Genomic DNA, 22,785 nt, shown 5'->3' with positions numbered 1-22,785 from the left:
GTGCAAATAATGCATTTGCCAACAGCTGTAAAGGTGTTACAGAATGCACTTGCCCTGGGACTCTCATGACATTCTTCCCTTCATTTCCCATGCAATAATAGCTTATTTGCACACCTGTGAGTTTGCTGGCTCCACTTCTGCAATTCCCAAATAGTATTTTGTTTCACTTTCTGTAGATACTGATATTGTGTTCCTTAGCTAACTTGAACGATGACATTTTTTTTTCAAGAGATATTTAGCTGAATCAAATTATGTTTGCACTTTGGTTTTGTTCATCTGCAACAACTTCACCCCCCAAACTGTGTATAAATTCAGGAGTTCATATAGCAAGGAGGTTAGAATTGGATAAGGTTCACTCACAGTCAGACATAGAAGCCAAGAAATGGTGATTAAATCTAGAGGCAAGCAGGAAGGAGGCGCTTCCTACTTCATGCAATTGATACATCTTAATGTCTTGGGATATTTGAATATAACCAAATTAGGAGTCCTACAAAGGGAGAGGATACAACTGTCCCAAAATAAGATGCCAAAATCCTACCAACTAAATTTGATGTAGCAAACTAAGTAGATTTAAAAATGAAAAGATTAAAAATTTCAAGGTCAGGGTCCCAGCCACAAATGGTATAACATCAAAAGAAAATAATCAGACTAATTATAAATTAAATGGGCATATGTTAGGTTTATCATTTTATAGTACAAGAACTTCAAATTTTATACATGTGAAATTCTTCTCATACAATCATTAGGTATGGTTAAATTGTACTTATAACAGTACTGATCCAATTTTTAACTTCTTGAGTGTTCATTTACAGTCTGTAAAGTGCTGTCAATGTTATTGTTGCCCAAATCATCTTGAGGACTTGATAATAACTTTTTAAAAATCTGTTCCAACACATAAATCAGGCAAATATATAGTGAATCAGAATGCTTCTCCTTTTAATATCTACTTATATTAATTTACAGGTGTGTGTGTATGTGGCATGTATGAATAGGTTTCTGTAGATGACAAAAAAGGGTATCAGATGCCCTGGCCAAGATGGGTGCTCGGAGCCTTGCTCCTCATCTGAAGGCACAGTTAGTTTCTTAATTTGTGAGTATTTCTCCAGCCCTGAGAATATTTATTTTAAAAGCTGTCTTCATCTTGATCCTACCATATGGCTTCTTAGGTTGACCCCAAAGCATCACTAGTACTATTTACAAATAGTCCTCCTTAATTGCATAATTTTTTACGATTAGAAGTATGCTTTGGATATTTATGTAGCTAAGTGTTAGACACACAAATTACATTTATTTTACATAGGAGCATTATTCAATTTTTAAGAAATACTTGGATTTTGTTCTTTTGGTGTACAAAGATCCAATGTGGAATTTTATTTTCAGGTTACCTAATTAGATTTTTCAAGCACAAAGGTATACAATGTACAACAAATTTTTTGTGCAACTGTAGGTCCACAAACAACAGAAGTGAGTACCATAGACTAAAACCACAGAAATTTTGGGCCCTTTCCCTCTTAACTGACTTCTTTTGGCATTTTGTCAAACTGATATAAAGCTGATGTACTTTAACCATTTCCAAATTATTGGGCATTAGTTTTCCTCTAGATTCTTATGCCACTGTATTTCATTTCCAAACGATGACTGTTAAGTGGTCTTTTTCTTGTTTAGATTATGATCATTCTAAACACATGCTCTTAAATAATAACACTGTGTCAAGAAGATTTTCCAGAATTTTGAGGCATGTCAGTCTTAGAATTTTTATTAACACTGCACTCGGTCCATTGTATTTTACTTCAAGTCAAGCCTGGGTATTATTATCTCATTCTTATTCTCATATGAAGTCTTAATAATTAATACTTAGTTCTTTTTTAAAATATGTTTATTACACACAATCCTGAGCTTTGCAATAAGTATAGAAATCAACAATGCAGTTCTCAGTTGGACTGGGCCTATTGAGCAGTCAAGATGGATTGAAGGAATAAGGGGTTATATGAGTAGATGCCCAATTACTAGGATGATGATAGCAGGAATATTGCATAAGCCCTGGAAATCAGAACCAGCAAAATGCCATGGGGCATTTTAAAAAGGGGAAGAAACTTTCTATTTAACATATATTAGAAGCTCATTCTAATAATCCCATGTCTTAATTTATAATGAAATAATACCTGTAAATGGCCATGGATTGAAAGGATGCATTTTTTTTGTTTTATTTTAATCTGTTTTTCTTTTTCTTGAGTCAACACTGATGGTAGGGTGGGCTTTTCAGTGATGTCATTGATATACTCATCCAAATTCCTGTAAGTAATCTAAGTAAACTTGTTGGTTCACAGAGACAAACTTGCATGAAATTTTTTCATTGGTCTGTGGTCAGTGTATCCATACTAGGTGAGCAAACATTTTTAAATTTCCAAGGAAAAGTCAAGAAGATCCTCGATGAAGATAGTAAAATTTGAATAAAATTTGTAGAAACTTTTTTAGCAAATGAAATGATGTTCTATGAGAAACTAGCACCACCACTCTTTTCAAGTTCTCTGTCTCTGTCCTTCTAGATGAAGAGTAACATGGTAATAATGAACTAATGACTATAATAATAATGTCTTGTATGTATCTATAAAGGAGTCCACAGCCCTTACTTCTCAAGTCTCCCAAATGAATGAGAAATGTGAGGGAAGAGAGTTAAATGCTGGTTAAAAAATGTAACTGGTCTTTTAATCTATAAATATGGCACAACTCTTTGATCCACTACACTACAAAGGGTTTTATACTGGCTAGGCTTAAACTCCTCAATTATTATAGAAGAGTTGCCAATACTTGTTTATAAAAGATATCACACACATTTCATAAGGGCACTGCAAGAGAAATACCATAATAATGGAAAAAGTTGTATGGTTAACAGGTAAAGAAATTACTGATTAAAGAAGTGCACTAAATAATCGTAAACATTAATTAAAAGTAATCACTTAATAGTTTCAATGATAAAAAATGTATGCTATAGGCTAATGTCAAGGCAAACAAAAAGCAGAATGGTTAAATTTTAGGCATGGTATAAAATTTAATATTAGACACATAAATTGTCATAACTGTTATAGTATCTTTAATGGTGATATCAACAATCATATATATATATATATATATATATATATATATATATATATATATATATATAAACAGAGAAGCAAAAAAATATTTTCCCTTAAGATAAAGTCTTTCTCTACTTAAGGTTGTTGATACACACACATATACATATATATTTACATCTTATATATGCTATATATATGGTATAATTACTTTTGAAATAAATGAATAAATAACATTATTGAAAAAATAGTTTGTAGAGTTAAATGGCTTCATTTTAATTTGAGATTATGTTTAAGAAGATAGTTTCCACCTTCCTCCTTCATGCCTGGTGCTCATCCGTTGTATAGAATTAAAACCCCTCAAAAGTGTATGGTCAAAATAAATGCAATAACCAATGGCCATGTGAATTGTGACTGGCTCACTGATATTGCCAGAAAAAAATTAGAGATCACTACTCCAATATAAGCCCCAGCTTTCTGCTTGCTTTGAAGATGCTTGATATAAAGGCTCGGGCTGCGTATGTTGTGGAGTGGGCTGCAAAGGACCCATATGGCTTCCTTACAACAGTCAACCTGGCCCTTATGCCACTCTTTCTATCTAGTGTTGTACTGTTCTGGAAATTGGCCAAGATGATTGAAGCCACACAGAAGGAGCAAAAGAAGAAACAAAAATGTCAAGAAAACATTACAAAAGCTAAACAACTAAAAATGGATTGAAGATGAACAGACCCTGCAACTAGAGAAAAATTATCTGAGAAATTCTGCAGCTTTGGAAGGACTCTCTAAGGTTCCAGTGGATTTCATGATAGTATTATACAGTAAATTAAATCTAACCATTTAGAAAAGTCTGACCTCAATACTGTAGTAATTTTTAGGTTTAGAAATAGAAGTTTATTGGAACCCACTAACAGGTATTTAAGTTAGCATTTACCATACAGGTGGAGCATACATAATGTCAAAGTTCGAAACTCAAAGCACTGTAAAATCTAACACACATGTTCTGACATGATGCCAAGAGTGGAAAATTTGACAACCTATTTTGAGATGGGTTGCAGTCAAAATAAAGGTGCACTCAATATACATAAAAATTATCATCAAACGATGAGAAATATAAATTAACCTTGTGTTTGGATTTAGATCCCATCCTCAAGGTATTATGAAATACTCTAAAATCTGAAAAGTAAAAATAAAACATTACTTACTGGTCCCAAGCATTTTGTCTGCTTAATCTGTAGCCACAATTCTTTAAACTGACAGTCATTTGCCATTTTGGAGCTTAATGTACTCAGATAAAAAATACCATGTAGAGAAAAATGGTTTTAGACTATGAATCCTGTTGAAATGGTAGTTTAAAATGGGGTTCAGTTCCAGACAGATGATATTAGGAATGTAAGAGAATTACCTTCTGAGGCAAAAAGTTTACTTTGGCTTAAAAAAGATAATGTATATTATCACTATTTTAAAATCATTGCTAGCTTCCTTCGATAGCTCAGCTGGTAGAGCAGAGGACTGTAGGTGACTATTAAAATCATTGCTTATTTTTTGGAATGGAAGCATTATTGAGTTCCTCAAAGGAAAATTTTATTAATGATTATGGCTATTTGCATTCTTATGACTTTAGCCTTTAACACAACTGGCAATTATTAAGACATTTCTTCAGTCTAAAAACCTCTGTTTATATAGGTTTCTCATTATCTTGACCATGGACAGAACTTTTGTACACTGTCACTTTCTTAAATGAGTTGCTAAGAAAGGTAACATGACTTAAAGCCAGCATTGAAAATGCCAAGTGCTTTTGAAACCTTGGGTCCCATTTTTTCTTACACTCACTAGGACTGTGAAATAGTTAATGTCACCAGATAATTTGCTGATTACATAGACAATACTTCAGTTTATATTCTGATTGTAACTAATATGGCAGTGATGTCCTGTGACTCTTTACTCATACAGGATCAAAATGAAAATAAAAATTTCAAATTTATGAAGTCATACTTTAATTTAAATCAATAAAGGTTTAAATTTGGCTCAGAGTTACTGGATTTATGTTGAAGTCTTTGATCCACTTGGACTTAAGTTTTGTGCAAGGTGACAGATATGGATCTATTTGCAGCCTTCTACATGTTGACATCCAATTATGCCAGCACCATTTGTTGAAGATGCTTTCTTTTTTCCATTGTAGTTTTGACTTCTTTGTCAAAAATTATATGTTCATAGGTGTGCAGATTAATGTCAGAATCATCATTTCGATTCCATTGATCCACATGTTGCTTTTATGCCAGTACCAAGCTGTTTTTATTATGGTAGCTCTATAGTTGAGCTTGAAGTCAGGGATCGTGATGCTTCCAGAGGTTGTGTGTACAGGATTCTTTTGGCTATCCTGGGTTTTTGTTTTTCCATATGAAGTTGAGTATTGTTCTTTCCAGGTCTGTGAAGAATTGTGTTGGGATTTTGATGGGGATTGCACTGAATCTGTACATTGCTTTTGGTAAGATCGCCATTTTTACTATGTTAATCCTGCCTATCCATGAGCATGGGAGATCTTTCCATTTTCTGACATCTTCTTCAATTTCTTTTTTCAGGGACTTAAAGTTCTTGTATTACAAGAACTTTGCTAGCTTAGTTAGAGTAACCCCAAGGTATTTTACATCATTTGTGGTTATTGTAAAGGGTGATGTATCTCTGATTTCCTTCTCAGCTTGTTTGTCTATTGTATACAGGCAGGCTACTGATTTTTTTTTTGAGTTAATCTTGTATCCTGCTACATTGCTGAAGGTGTTTATGAGCTGTATGAGTTCCTTGGTCAAATTTTTGGGGTCACTTATGTATATTATCATGTCATCTGCAAATAGTGAAAGCTTGGCTTCTTCCTTTCCAATTTGTATCCCCTTGATCTCCTTATGTTGTCTTATTGCTCTGGCTAGAACTTCAAGTACTATGTTGAATAAGTATGAGGAGGGTGGACAGCTTTATCTTATTCTGATTTTAGTGGAATCTCTTTGAGTTTCTACCCATTTGCTGTGGTGTTGGCTGTTGGCTTGCTGTAAATTGACTTTATTATGTTTAGGTATGTTCCCTGTATTCCTGATCTCCAAGACCTTTATCATGAAGGGGTGTTGGTTTTTATCACATGCTTTTTCAGCATCTAATGAGACGATCATGTGTTTTTTTGTTTTTCTTTCAGTTTGTTTATATGGTAGATTACATTAACAGACTTTTGTATGTTGAACCACTCTTGCATCCTTGGGATGGAGCCTACTTGATCATGGTGGATGATTGTTTTGATGTGTTCTTGGAGTCTGTTTGCCAGTATTTTATTGAGTATTTTTGCATCAATGTTCATGAGGGAGATCGGTCTGTAGTTCTCTTTCTTTGTTGCATCTTTGTTTGGTTTAGGAATCAGGGTAATTGTAGCCTCATAAAAGGAGTTTGGTAATGTTCCTTCTGTTCCTATTGTGTGGAACAATTCACAGAGTATTGGTATTAACTCTTCTTTGAAGATCTGGTAGAATTCTGTGCTGAAACCATCTGGTACTGGGTTTGTTTTGGTTGGGAGACTTTTAATGACTGATTCTATTTCCTTAGGAGTTATTGGACTATTTAAATGGTTTATCTGGTCTTGACTTAACTTAGGTATGTGGTACCTATCCAGAAAACTATCCATTTCTTTTAGATTTTCCAGTTTTGTGGAGTAGAGTTTTTTGAAGTATGACCTGATGATACTCTGGACTTCCTTAATGTTAGAAAAGAAAGTAGGAAGTAGTCTTGAATGCATTGGCACCACAGATAACTTCCTAAATATAACACCAGTAGCACAGACACTGAGAGAAACAATTAATAAATGGGAACTCCTGAAAGTGAGAAGCTTTTGTAGAGCAAAGGACATGGTCAACAAGACAGAGTGACAGCCTACAGAATGGGAGAAGATCTTTACCAACCCCACATCTGACAGAGGGCTGCTATCCAGAATATATAAAGAACTTAAGAAATTAGACATTAAAATGCCCGATAGTCCCATTAAGAAATTGGCTATAGAGCTAAACAGAGAATTCTCAACAGAGGAAGCTCAAATGGCTGAAAGACATTTAAGGAATTGCTCAACATCCCTAAGCATCAGGGAAATGCAAATCAAAACGACTCTGAGATACTACCTTACACCTGTTAGAATGTCTAAGATAAGAAACACTGAAGACAGCTTATTCTGCAAAAGATGTAGGGCAAGGGGAACACTCTTACACTGTTGTTGGGAATGCAAACTTGTACAGCCACTTTGCAAATCAATATGGCACTTTCTTAGAAAATTGGGAATCAATCTCCCCCAAGACCCAGCTATACCATACCCAAGGAATGCCCAATCATACCACAAGGGCACATTCTCAGCTATGTTCATAGCAGCATTGTTGTAATAGCCAGAACCTGGAAATAACCTAGATGCCCTTCAACTGAAGAACGGATAAAAACTGTGGTACATATACACAATGGAGTACTACTCAGCAGAGAAAAACAGACATCATGAAATTTGCAGGCAAATGGATGGATCTAGAAAAAATATCATCCTGAGTGAGGTAACCCAGACTCAGAAAGACAAACATGGTATGTACTCACTCAAGGTTGGATACTAGATGTAAAGCAAAGGATGACTAGACTTCTCCTCACAACTCCAAGGAGGCTACCTAGTAAAGAGGACCCTAAGAAGGACACAGGGTTTGCCCAACAACAGAGGAATGGATGAGATCTTCATGAGCAAACTGAAAATGAGGTGGGAGGGTAATGAAGGGCAAGGGTTGGGGGAAAGAGAGCCTAGGGGAGCGGGAGATCCCAGCTGGATCAAGAACAGAGTGGGAGAACTAGGAAAGAGAGACCATAATAAATGAAGACCCCATAGGAATAGGAAGAGGCAAAGTGCTAGAGAGGTCCTCAGAAATCCACAAAGATACCTCCAAAATAGACTACTGGCAATGGTCAAGAGAAAGCCTGAGCTGACCTACTCTGGTGATCACGTGGCCAAACACCCTAACTGTTGTGTTAGAACTCTCATCCAGTGACTGATGAAAATTGTTGCAGAAATCCACAGCCAAGCCCCAGGTGGAGCTCCAGGTGTCCAATTTGCAAGAGAGAGGAGGGATTATATGAGCAAGAGATATTGAGACCATGATTGGAAAAAGCACAGGGAAAAATAGTCAAATACAACAGTGGAAACTCATGAACTGTGAACCAACAGCTGAGGAGCCCCCAATGAAATGGATCAGGCCCTTTGGATAAGTGAGACAGTTGATTAGGTTGAACTATTTAGGAGGCCCCAGGCAGTAGGATCGGGACCTGTCCTTAGTGCATGAGCTGGCTTTTTGGAACCTAGGGCCTATGCTGGGACAATTTGCTCAGCCTAGATGAAGGGAGAAGGGGACTGGACCTGCCTCAACTGAATCTACCAGGCTCTGCTGACTCCCCAGGGGAGACCTTGCCATGGAGGAGGTGGGAATGGGGGAAGGATTGGGGGGAGGGCAGAGGTGGGAGTGGGAGGAGGAAGGACAGGGGAATCTGTGGCTGATATGTAAAATTAAATTAATTATAAAATTTTTAAAAAAGGTTTAAATTTGGAAAAAAAATTTCATGAGTAACAGTGATGGCAGGAACTGCAATAAAATGGCTAAAGTATAAAAGCAGGAACCTTTCAGTGGCAAAACAGACTTGAGAGACTATTAAACATGGCTTTTCTGCATGCATGGTCCAGTAACTTTATTCATTACAGTATTAACTGCTTATTGATGTTTTCTGTACCTCTGGTAATGAATTTTAAGTTACAGTAATTGTCCAATAGTCTTACTAAAAATGAAACTAAATGTTGAAATAAATTTGATATGTTTTTATAATGAAAAAAGTAAATAAAAAAGCTGACTTCAAATTATCATGCCACTCATATTTTGTGATTTTGCTACTGTGCTTCTCTGGCTTGTTTTTGCTGCTAAAGCTACACATTATAGAAATAAAAAATATGAATTAAATCTTATATTGAATATCATCTGCAATAACTTGGGGTAATAAGTTAACATTTCTTAAAGCTGACACTTAGATATTCTCAGGGGAATGCTCACAGTATTCAAATGTATATCAGAAAATGAATCTCAGAAATCTTAGGTTCCTCTGGGAAACAGTAATCTACTTCGAATGCTATTCATCCTTTTATCTGCTTATAAGTCAGAAATAAGACAAAGTTGCTCAAACTGCCAAGGTTTACCACTAGTGTTCCATTTCTTCAATATATTGCGGGTATATTCTGTTATCGCCCTATAAATCCTGAACAAGCACTTACTAAACACAAATAGATTTTCTCTGACCCAAGTTGTATGCAGTATTATCATTATCTCACTTCCTATGCTATGATACCCTGACATGATTTTAAGTATATTCATGTACACTTTTAATATAATCTATCTTTTGAATAAGTAGACTAATATTCTTAAATAAAGTTTTGGAGAACTGTGTTCTATGAAAACTCAATTAAAATTTTCAAATTTAGTTAGAGAAGAGACGGAGTGGGTGTCTCATTAATCATTCAGAAAGTCATAATTTTGCTACTCTGCTAATGGACCCAGCTCTGTTGGGCTCAACTGATGAATACTTGGTGGAGTGTTAGGGTGGGGGTTTCTATGGTACTATCTTGTCAAATCAGCAGGAATTGCGATGGGACAGTGTTGTTCATTTTACAAAATGCAAATTGCTGATATTTCATGATGTTATGTTAAAGCAATCAGTGTTAAACACATCCCAAATTAGATACTGAAGTCTGCAATTAGTAACTATGAGACCCTTGGAGCAAACCATAACGTTATAATCCTTGACTTTTCCTTTTCCCTTTTAGAGTTATCAACCAAACCTCTAGTATAATTTGTTTACACATTTGTGATGACTGATAACCTAAGTCAGAAAGTAAGAAAAATTAAATGTATAACATAATATGTAATATTTCAAAGAAAGAAGAAAGAAAGGTCAACATGTTTCTTTTCCCTTCTAATCTCTTTTATAAAACATGTGGCTGGGCGGTGGTGGCACAGGCCTTTAATCCCAGCACTTGGGAGGCAGAGGCAAGTTGATCTCTGTGAATTCAAGGCCAGCCTGGTCCACAGAGCGAGATCCAGGAAAGGCACAAAGCTACACAGAGAAACCCTGTCTCGAAAAACAAAAACAAAAACAAAAAAAGTTTCTATTTTTATTTATATTTATGAGTGTGTGTGTGTGTGTGTGTGTGTGTGTGTGTGTGTGTGTGCATCATTTTAACTGTGTACCACATCTCTGTGTGTCTTCATGGAGACAAGTACAGGAAGCAGGAGCTACAGGCTATTGTGAGCTATAAGACATGGGTACTGTGAGCTGAAGTCTGCTCCTCTGGAAGAGGAGCACATGCTTTTAACTGTAGAGCCACCTCCCCTTCTTTCCATTCTTACTTTTTATGTTGTATGACTACATTGTCTATTTTCCAAAATATCACTAATTGACATTATATTCTGGTAACTGGGGGTAATAACTAATGATCCTTTCATACTTTTGGGTAGTTTATGTTGTAAATATATTTTGCATGACGTCTGATTTCAGTTCCAAGGTATACAGTCATTCTTCAGGTATGTGTATGATTCCAGGGAAGTTGAAATTCACTACCAACACTTTATCTTAGTAGCTAACCTACAAGGTGAAGGCTGTGAGTGACAAATGATAGAGCTTCAACGAATAAACAGAAAGTAAGCAAACAAAACAAAACAAAAAGAAACTGCCCGAATATCTTCACATTTTCAGGAGAGAAGGTATCAATACTAAGCCATTGACTGGCCAAGATGCCATGACAAAATAAGACATTGTTTCTTTCTCACAGTTTCATCTGGCACCTTGATATGGTTGCTGCAATGATGATGGAAAACAGTAGCTGTAACAACACCAGATGCACACACTCAGAGGCCATACCTCCAAGAGCAGGGGTTGAAGCAAAGACACAATAGGAAACTGAGGTTATGAGACCCATAAATACAATAAACATGAGGCACAATTCATGCTCCAGTTAGAATAGGAAATGCCAAATAAATAATGTCCCGAACCTAAAGAATCAAGTGAATAACAAAACAGAGCACTTTTTATTTTATAGTAAGGTTTTCTCTGCTTATGAACTATTGCAATTAAATATATGCATAGGGTAGCATCTTCAAGTTATAAGAAAATATTACATTTTCCTAAGATCTTTCTAGATGGTCTTTGATTCTATAAGTCTCATTAAATAGATAATTGCATTTTATATGTATATATTAAAATGATGGAAATGATCTAGTTAGATCATGTTCATAATAAGTATTGTATTTTCCTAGCTATACAAACATGCGTTGATCCTTTATAATCACCTGAAATGTCATCATTCTTTTAATCATGTAGTTATACCTTTCAAATAATACATCTTACAACGGAACAGTATTTCTTTTAGGTGATGCTGGGGGCATTGTTATATGACGAGAAAGCTAAAAGAAGTGTGAGATATATGAAAATTATGATCACATTACTTATTGAAGGATTAGTTTACACATGTGTCTAAAGTTTGAATCCAGGATTCTAAAAGAATTAATTATTTTTAATTCTTCATTTAAGATTTTTAAGTTTAAATGCTTGACCAACTATATCAGGAGAATAATGATGAAATATACTTTCCTCTTCTCCATCAATAAAACCTATTTTATTAGTATTGATAAGGATCAAGCAGATTTAAAAGGATCACTCTGCAATTAATAACCTGTAAATCTAGTGTGATATCAATTTGACCTCAGAGGGAGGATCAGGACGATTGAAGAACTATTTCATATAGTGTAGCTTCCTTCTCACTACTTCTACAACAGACATGACATTAAAAAGAATTTCCTGTACTGCACAGTTTCCCTAAGACATGCTTCTACTATAAATGACAGGTGGAAGATTAGAAATGATGCTGAACTGAGTTTTACATTTCCCATGCCTCCTGGCCTTTGGCACTGTGGAGAAATGACATTCAGAATTTTCTGTACTGCTTTTTCACAGTAGCTGGCAAAATCCTGTTCTTACTTTGCCCTGACAATCTGTCAGAGCAGAATTAGTTTAAAAGCCTCTTACCTCTCTTTTGATGCACAATTGAACTCAAATTATCTTCATCCCCTGATGGTACCACTTTAAGAAAAGTTTGCTTCCTGACATATTAATATATATACTATAACAAACATTTACGTGATATAAAACAATTACTGTTTATTCACTGGGGGTTCTACTTTAAAGATGTGTTACTTTCCTAATTTAATTCATATTGGCATTCTGTCACAGTTTATAAGATATCTTGATAATGTGATGCCATATAAAACACATCTCATTCTAAAGTAAGTTTGAAATTGGGAAATATTATTGAACAGAAATCTTGTTGAAGGGCTGTCGTAATTTAGGTGAAAACACTTATCAAGATGATGTTTCAAAAGTTCCTAATGGTGTATATATAAAATAAGAGACATGAATATTGAATAGAGTATGATTTATATCATGCCTGATGTGATTATTAGAGTTAACATTCCTCTTGGGAGCAGAGTGAGGAAGGCACAGATATCAAAATCTCAGTTGAAAGAAAAGTATAGTTAGTTTTATGTGTTGTAGAGATAACTGATATAGTCATTGTGACAAAATTTATTTTAGAGTGTATTGAAGAAAAACAGAGTGGAATACAGAGAAAAAATGATATATAAGTAACCAAGTATGGAAGTTAATCTATTCTACTGTGAGACAGCAAAGCAATATCTAAAGCATAGGGCTACTACTAGAAGGCATCGCAGCCACTTGGAGAAGTTGACATACATCACTGTGCTCTGAACACTGGGTGTTCACTGACGACTTTTAAACCATTCAATTTTCCTTTGAACAATAACACTGATTGGGTGTTTTAACAAAAGGTCAGTGTCTTCATGTTATTTCATTTAAAATATTTGTCTGAAGTATTACTTTACTAGTTGATATGTTAAAAAGTGACATCACTGAGTTTCAGACAATAGGTCTAAGATAACATATGCATCATGAGATTAAAACATTGATCAATAACTATACTACAAGCTTTATCTTTGAATGTCCCTTAAAGGTTCATGGACAGAATACTCAGACTCCCGAGTTTGTGACACTGCTAGGGTGGGGGAATCTATGTGAAGTCTATGTAGGAAGTCAGACCTTTGGAGATAAGCCCTTGAAAATGATTTGGAAATCTGTTTCCTGGCTACTTACTATATATATACACTGAATGCTCCTACTGCTTTCCACACAGTTCTATACTGGGATATCATATCAAAATCATGGAGCAAAACCACTGAGTCATGAGCCCAAATTAACCTTTGCTTCTTATAAATTTGTTAGCCTTGACATTTTGTTATAATGCAGAAATCTAGCATACCATGTTCAAAATAGTGTAGTTTGAATAAAAGAAATTTGACATGAAATCACATTTTCCTATCTTTTTAGTCATTATTCAAAATGTTTGAGGAAAAGACCAGTAATGAATACTTTTCTGCCATAGAATGATAATTCTCAAATTCTGTGAGTCAAACAGCTATCAATTCAAACGTTGATTTTGGCACTCTGTAGACCTTTTCAAAAGTATAATGACAATTTCACACACATGCTCACCTGTGCATGCACACAGACAATACCATAAAAATTGCAGTAAGTAATCTAAGAAAACACAAAGTATGTATGATACTACTTATCAAGCTGCTAAAATATTTTACTTATTCAATTGCTCCATTGAAATTCACGTGCATAAATACACTGCACACTGGGGTAGGCATCTTTTCTAAAAACAATATACAAGCAATTTTGTATATGATCAACTAAGTTTCGATTCCAGATCTACAAATATCATACTAAATTCACACAGTTTAAACCTAACATTTTTTTTAGAAAAAATTGCTTTAGAGATTATATATTTGGTTACCAAATAAGAAATAAATGGTCTGCAGGTTTCATTTTATTTTTTATAGTAAAATTGAAAGACATGGGAAAATTTTCTCTATATAATTGAGGCTCAAGTGAGAATAAGCCAACAGAGGTGAGGCTATTCTCATAGCTAGTTATAGGTATAAAAGCAAACTTTGTTTCAGGTTTCATTAATTGATATTCATTACTATATATATATAATATATATATATATATATATATATATATATATATATATATATATATATAAAGTGATAAACGAATTTGTAGTACTTACCTCTCTTAACATTTCTGCCTGTGCCTGTGGATTTATCGGATGGACATGGGCAATGCCCTTCACATCTGATAGAAATCTGCTTTCTTAAGACACATGCCTGATATTCTAGTTTGCACTGTGTAAATAAAAAAAGAAATAAAATATTACTCAAATACATTTAGGTTTAACCATGTCAAAGCCAAAGAATGCTTAGGCATATTAGTTGTACATGTCATTTCAAAGTATTTTTATCTGTATCTCTGTTGCTAAGGGACATCCTACACTCTTTATAATCAATTGTTTCTTAGACAAGGCAGTCCTACAGATACTCAGGGTGCAATTGGGGTTAGAAGTCACACAGGAATACAACAGCTTAGAAACTGTCGTATTGATATTCTGGATGACCGAACCTTAAGTTACAAAAGGACAGACGAATAATGTAGAAACTGCCAGTGCATCTCCTGAACCGTCCTTTGGTAGCTTCCTGTTTTGTTTCAGCCATTTCAGTATGTATGACCTATCTCTCAGGCTTGACTCTATGATTGGACCACAGACTTGATTGTCTCTTTAGGCACATCCAAGTGGCATATCATAACACATTAAGGAAATCATTGAAAACTTTGCATTTATAAGTTGACAAGCATGAAATAATTCTATGGTTACTTTTGATTTTACACAAAGATAACATTTCAAATACATATGTATACAGACCAAATGTGTACACTTATATACAAAATAATTATAGCATATATCTTGCAGCCATGCTTACAATATTATATACATGCCTACATTTTGTATAGGTACATATATTGTGAACACATGCACAAAACCACATATTCATATACATCCATTTGAATTATCATATGCAAAGTATTTAAGTGGATTTTCTTGAAGTCTCAGATTTTAATAAATGGGAGGTACTTATGTAACTTTATGACCCAGATATTTTTCATAGTAGTTAACAGAATACTAACAGAATTGAAAGAAAACAAAATATTTTTTTTAAAAAGTGATTTTATAATTTAGTGTCATTTTGTTTTGGCCTGAATTTATCTTTCTACAAACTTGACACATTATAAAATGTTAAACATGTGTCTTAAAATCCTCCTTAGGCTAATATTTTAGAGAGCTGAATATCTGATAGAATGAAAATATTCTAATCTAACTTCAATTTGAAGGGACCATGATTATCTTCCTACACAAAAGAACTGCAGCTGCTAATTCTGATGTAACATGTTTTCTTTAGAAGATATTCCCATCATTTTCTTGGAGCACATTATTTTAGAATGAAATGAGGTAGACTTTCTGGCTCCAATGTGAAATGCACAGGAGTGGAATTTAATTCCGCTTACATCAGGAAGCAAGAATCTCACCCAGTGACTAATATATCACTAACATCTTCAAACACCTCATGTTTCCTTGTTGAAAACTCTTTGTGGACAAACAGAATCCTTAACTGCCCCTGCAACAAATGATTAAAAACCGGGGACAGTTTTGAGCAAGTTTGCAATGGTTCCTTCAGCAGAACGAAATTTCCAAAACTAATCCAATGATTTAATAATTGTAAAAATGATTTTGTTATGAAAAAGCACAGGGAATTTTAAATACTATAAACTGTCCAACATCTAATTTAATGTAGAAATAAGAAGTTAATTATAAATGCTTCAATGAGAGCCACATTAGTTAATTTAATATTTTACTGTAAATTCTGTCAACTTATTACATTAGTATCCCTTGGACTTGATGATATAAAATTTTTAATTATACAATTTACAAAGTGTTCAAGATTAACTTTGAATGAATGACAAACCTATAAGTGTATATTAAGGATTGATTTTAGAATTTGGATTTATTGTTGCTTTCTTCAAAAAAATGTGTTATTTCACATTCATGTCTGTTTTAAATCTGGTTAATTTTTAGGGGTGAATTCTGTGTAATTTTATGTAGTGTGGTTAATGTTGGGTGAGCAGTACCATACAAATATTGTTTCTTGAATGACATTTATTTCACTCCACCTAATGCTCAAGGAATAATGTAGAAAAGGAGGTAGGCAGAATATGAGAAAATATAAGAGCATGAAAAATGCCAAGTGCCATCTTCTGGGTAGGACACAATCTTTAAAAGTAAACGACTATGTCTAAGCAGGGAGTAAGTCTGCCAATAGCCAGGAAAAGATAGCAGAAGGGTTTATTGAACCCTATGCTTCCCTGCTGATATATTTGCTACTTATGTGATTGTCTGGGGTGGGAGGCATGTCTTCAGTTGTGTTCCCATTGGAGAATCTAGCAGGCCCTAATGGAGAGTTTTAAACACGCAGTCACAACAGAGCCCCCAAGTTTAAGCTCAATGTGTCCCCAAATAGAACAACATGATAGGCAAGGGTGTTAATAATAGTGAAAGGTATAAAAGAGTGTAGGGCCAGAAAGTAATCAGAATGCATTGTATACATGAGGCTGTTAAAATAAACCCAATTCATAAGAAATGTTTATTATGAATGTGAATTATATAGTTACTGGAGAAAAGTTACTGTTTCTTTTTTATGTTGGTAGGCACTATAAAAATAATTTCTTAGAAATTATTTATTAAATCTTACTTAAATGTTAATGTAAATAGCATCTGTTGGCAAAGTTTCTTAGCCATGATCTCCATTAAACAATCCAAAGTTCTCTTTAAATTTTATATAATTGGATAAAATTATCTTTGCAAGATATTTCTTCATAAATAAAACAATTTCCCTTTAAAATGATCCAACTGAATGACCTTTTCCCTACACATTTCTGGAAAGAACAGCAAAATCAGATGAATAAGAAATATCCTCTGTGGACGTACCTATATAGACCTTACTCACTATAACCAAGAAACCACTTGATGTCGATACTCTTAGATTAATTTTGGGGGAAAATGATGAAACGTTAGGAAACAGTTTTAAAAAAAGTACATTAGAATATTAAAAATCTCTCTTTAAAAGTGTCTTACCTGTATCCACTGACTGCATTTCTAAGTAACAATGCCCAGTTTACTTAATTAGCAAAGATTGAAATATTTAGCAAGGTGTGAGTGAACCAAAGTACCACAAGAAGGGCATGATTGCTAATCCATAATTATCCATAACACAAGTCATGCAGAGTAAGACATGATTGATGCATTTCTGATTACAAACCTTATTCCTAGGTCTTAGAACACGGTCCAAAAATCAAGTTGTGTGAGGAAATTTCTGAGTGTTTGTGAGAAAACGCCAAGAAAACAAGACATGAGTCTTGTGACCTCAGTTTCTTCAAAACATGGAATTGTTTGGGGAATGTGTTTTCTGTACTCTTTCCAGGTATAGTGGGTGTGAGTGAGTTTACTTAAGCTGTGCTTATTCATATACCTCTATGGGAAAACATAGTTTTGCTATGTGAAGCTTATCTTTATGACTGTATGCTTTAGTTGGTTGACTATTCTTAATCTCAGAGTAGAAGCTGAATAAAGTTGGCTATTGCATGAAACTTTAGCCTGCCACATTTTTAGGCCCTTTCTCTCCCAGGCTCACTACCAACTATAACAACACTGGAAATGCTTAAGTTATGACAAGTTGAGAAGAGCAAAGCCAGAGAAGGTTTCTAATACTAGTCACAGGATAGTTATTTTACAGTCATTTGTTGAATAATGAGGTCAAAGAAGTAGAAAACATAATCCCATGATAGGCCAGATCTGTAGTATACAAGAGATCCCTATCATCAGGGTGTAGATACACCTGCTCAAGATGAGATCAACAACAGGGACACAGCAGACAGCTTAGGGTAGAGGTTCTCAACAAGAATACTTTCTCAGCCGGGCGGTGGTGGCGCACCTGTTTAATCCCAGCACTCAGGAGGCAGAGGCAAGTGGATCTCTGTGAGTTTGAGGCCAGTCTGGGCTACAAAGTGAGTTCCAGAAAAGGCTCCAAAGCTACACAGGAAACCCTGTCTCAAAAAATAAATAAATGAACAAACAAACAAATAAATAACAAACAAATAAGTACATACAAAAATAAATAAATGTAGTACCTTCTCTTCTATTGCCTAGGAACAGATGGATACATTTTTGGCTAAGGGTTGCTGAACTGCTTTTGGCATCTACTCGGGAGTGTCATGAAAATCTGCTTGTCACATGTAGGATGAATAGCAGAGCATCTGTCTCCTCCCACCCTGGCACACAAACACCCACATGCTCCCACAACAAATACTTTTTTACTTTAAACCCAAACAAAGATAAGACTACAAATTCTTTGTAGGCATTGGTCTATCAAAAGATAAACTCTCAAGATCCCATCCTCATTTCCCCAAGGAAACTGTTCTTGAGTAGTCACTAAAGGGACCTTCATCAAGTAAAAATATTGTTACAAATATGTTATTTTAACTAACCATAGAAACCAAGGAACTCAACTCAGTTGAAACAGCAACATCTACAACAGATAGTGGCCTTCTTTGAGTCAATACTGTTCATCACATAGTATGTAAGGCAGTTTCTGTGGTTACTGAAATGATATAGACATATTTTTACAAATAAGTCTCAAGTATAGTTGAATGACTTATGTAAATGGTCCAAAATGTTTTGTTTCTACTCAATTCAATACAGCAATGTATTGAAATCCAGCAAGTTACTAATCAACAGCTGAAATGATGATGAATGTGGTGTACATGTAGGAATGCTGTTTGTTTTAAAGAAAAATGAAGTTAAAATTTTTCAGGAAAATTGATATAGAATATATATTATGTGATTTTACACAATCCAAAAAAGAAAAAATAAATAAATTGATTTCTCTCTCATCTCCAGAATCTAGCCAACAGACAGATGTGTGCCAACAAATGTACAAGTGAATACATTATTTCAAGAAAAGAGATCAAGAACAGTCACGGGTAGGGGAAGGACTGAGTGCAAGTAATGAACATGAGTTATGAGGAAGGAAGTAGAGCTAAGGTATTTTAATTCATTCAGGATTTTCATCATTCTGGTATGAATTGGTTAACATTGATATAATTATCAGTAAAAAAAACCCCAAAAACCTACCATTACTGAAGCACTAAAATTTTACTATACTAAAAGAACAACTTGGGGAATAAGGAAGAACAGAAGTCAGTTTTCTGCCTCAATCTTTCCTGGATTAATATATCTCTTTAGCAAACCCAGTCCCAAACCACCAAACCTACAAAGGGAAGAAACCATGAACAGATTCAACTTTATATCCATTCATCCAACTGGGATATACAATTCACTCAGAAATATCACAGCTGTGATATCACAAGTTAGAAGTGAAATATAGAAACAAGGATATTATAATCATCTTCATCATAGTGAACACTGAATTATCATTTGCTATGTGTGACACCCTCTTGAAAGAATAACACATTATTTTAGGATACTTTGCCTGTTCTCACCAAGAGCTTTACTTAGGGGAATGTATTTTTATATTGCAAGAGTTTATTATGTGGCCTCCTTATCAGAGCAGATGGCCCACACCAAGTGGGTGTGTGTCATCAAATCTATGCAGCAAAGAAAGGTATAGAGAGTACAGATTTGCTCTAAACTGAAACAACAATCTTTGCTATCACACAAACCAGGGTCTTTGGATCTTGGGGTTTTAGAACCAAAATAGACTAATCTCCAATAAGTGCAGGCTTGTAGAAAGCTTGCTCAGGTGAACTCAGTCTGTGAACTTGGGGAGGGGGGATGCTCTCACATGACATCACTTAATATGAAGCTCGAGTCTTTCAGGTATTGGTGAGAATGTGATAATGTGTCCTCATTTAGATATTCTATTTAGTTCTTCATAGAAATTAGCCCAAGACTTTACTAGAAATATGTCCAAGTAGCTTTTCCAAAGTTTCCACCTTAGAGGCTCCAAAGGGTAAAATAAACTTTGAGCACCAAATGTCTTTTGACACTTTTTTTTTTTCATATAATATTGCTACTCTATTTGGGTAGCTTACTCTGACCCAGTCATTGTGTTATTTGGGATTAATACATCATGCTTGGGCTGTGGGAGCTTTTGAGATTCAATGATAATGTACCTTTTATCAACAAATATACTCAATAATGTAATGATCAGAAAGATACTTCATGAGCCTTCTATGTAATCTACAAGACTCTGATATATTATGCATTGGAATAATCTCTTACAAGTTGGTCTCTAAAGGAGTTATAATTCTTCTTCTCTCATCACATGGTTCACATAACTCAGTAATACAATCTGGTCTTTGAATCCTGTTCTCCAAGAATAGTACTTTGTGAGATGTTCCTGAGATGTCAGGCTCTATCTATCTATCTATCTATCTATCTATCTATCTATCTACTTACCTACCTACCTACCTACCTACCTATGTGTGTTTGTGTGTGTGTGTGTGTGTGTGTGTGTGTGTGTGTGTGTGTGTGTGTAAAATCTACTACAGTTTGGAAAAACCGAACATTTCAGACAGGTGGTCCTCAAGTTGGTTTTATGGTTAAGTGTTCCCACAATCTGACAGCACCTCGGAGGGTCATATGTAATGCTCTGTGCATATATCACACACTCACACATTCAGAACCTTTTGTCACTTTCCATACAACAATGGCAGGTGGTGGGGTTCCAGTAAACTGTGAGTAGCACTTATACCCTTAGGAACTACAGTGTTATAAACTCAGTTCTCCATCTCACCTACATGCAACCACCAGATTGTTTTTCACATGGGCCTAAGATGGGGAACATGATTGGTCTCACTTTCATGTAAAGCCCCCATCTTTCCTAGACTGAACATTGATAAACAGTACATTTGCATTATTGTTTAGCAGGTCATGGGAAGAAAGGAGGAATTTCAGTTTCGTCCATTAAGGAGATGCAGTTATTTGTGGTAATTAGAAGAGTGGCAGGCATTCCTTATGTCTGAGAAAATTGAAGGAGGAAGGGGTATTAATGGTCTTCTTTCTTTCACAGTATCTTCTAGGTTTCTCCTTTCTAGTGAAGATAACCTTGTCAGGCCCTGTAAAAGGGTTTCAAGTGCCTTACAATTAACCAGTACCTATCTTCGTCATCTCTTTTCCCAATTTGCCTAACTACAGAGAGATTAGGGTGGAGTCAGGCCCTGAATTCACAGCTCTATTACATCGTCCTCTTCTCTCTTGTGGGTCATTTTGGGTGCTAATTGATTGCCATTGCTCTTTTGCTTGGAAAAATCAAACAGTTCAGCTAGATGGTCCCCAAAATGTCACTCTAAACACAAGTAGAATGGTCAAGTGTTCAAACAGAATTCCAAAGCCTCCCATTTAACAGCAATCTGGAAGGCTACATGCACTTCTCTGTCAACCTGGATCCCTGAATCATTTCCAGGCTCCACCAGCAACATCCCACCAGTTCTAACTATACCTCCTGTCTTTCTCATGTGCACTGATAGCTCTCCCCTGAAAGAAAACCCAGCGGTGATAGACTTTGCTAGTGAATGAATAGCATTATTACACCTCATAGGTGGTCTGTAAGACCCTCAGAGGCATTATGAAATGCTAGCAGTATGTCAGGTAGCCCTCACACTACTGAGGGAATTATTCTAAACAAATGTACCGTGGACTTCTCATTACCAGGTAGGAAAACTCAGATACCACATGGGAATCCCTTATAGAAAGTTCCTTCTTTGACAGGAGACAATCATGTAGACAAGTAGATACAAGTTAGTTTTAGGGCCCTGACCCCCCCGCCATTTTTTGGGGTAGCTGTTGTGGCCTTGGCCAGATGTCCTCCCTATACTGATTCCCTGCTGGTTTCCTTCCTCCTGAATGCTCACCAGAGGTTCTTTGTGTATCCTGCCTTTGGTGTAAACAGCTTAGATGCAAGAATGTAAAACATCAGCAGTGAACTTCTGCCCTCCAGGTTTTTCCCATTGTGCTGTAAGCCTATATTTAAGGCCTCCTCCCTCCTTTAATAAATGGCATTCAGCATTCTGATGAGACGAATGACCAACTGCTCTTGTCTCTGTTTTTTGATCTACAGCCCCTTGCTCAGACATGGTGAATGGGTGGTAGTAGCTCAGGCATTACCACTACAGTTTGTCATTTACATTAGTCAAATAAACAGTGAAGGCACAGTGCTTCTGGAAGGCTTTTTGGTCAGCATTGATGTAATGGCCAGCAACTTTGGATGGCATAATTGTCCTAAATAACTTCATTTTGTATTACATGGTAGGATTGATGTAATCTTTTTTAACTGTCTGTGGGTAAAATCATCATGTATGCCAAGTGAAAAATCAGATGAAAAATATTGAAAAACCTACTCAGATTTCTGTTTAGATGGTTTATAGAATTTGTTTAGGTTGTTGAATCTGTGAATTTAGAGAAAAACGTATAACTTACTCCCTTAGAGTATATCAGTCAAATCCCTTTGAGATTTTTTTCTACTCTACAACTCATATTATTATGTCTATATGTCTACTTTCCAGTTATAAGTAAAATTTTTTCTCATAAGAAAAATATTTTCATATGTTAATTTTAACACTCACATTCTTAGAA

The 22,785-nt window shown here is 35.2% G+C and overlaps 2 protein-coding genes across 6 annotated transcripts in view; one reads left to right on the top strand and one right to left on the bottom strand.

The window, feature by feature from the left end:
- Spock3 (SPARC (osteonectin), cwcv and kazal like domains proteoglycan 3) overlaps positions 1 to 22,785 on the bottom strand; it is a 362,205-nt gene that overhangs the window by 87,504 nt on the left and 251,916 nt on the right. For all 5 annotated transcript variants that reach the window (XM_036166383.1, XM_036166382.1, XM_036166384.1 and 2 more), the window contains one exon: positions 14,314 to 14,428. In XM_036166383.1, the coding sequence (XP_036022276.1) occupies positions 14,314 to 14,428 (115 nt within the window). The remainder of the gene's footprint in view (positions 1 to 14,313; positions 14,429 to 22,785) is intronic.
- Positions 3,567 to 3,791, top strand: LOC118568871 (small integral membrane protein 15-like). Its single transcript, XM_036166387.1, has one exon. It carries the CDS (start codon positions 3,567 to 3,569, stop codon positions 3,789 to 3,791), a length of 225 nt encoding a protein of 74 aa, XP_036022280.1.

This window comes from Onychomys torridus, chromosome 17 (genome assembly GCF_903995425.1).
Source record: "Onychomys torridus chromosome 17, mOncTor1.1, whole genome shotgun sequence".
In the NCBI taxonomy this organism is placed as follows: domain Eukaryota; kingdom Metazoa; phylum Chordata; class Mammalia; order Rodentia; family Cricetidae; genus Onychomys; species Onychomys torridus.
This window is presented reverse-complemented; position numbering and strand designations above follow the sequence as displayed.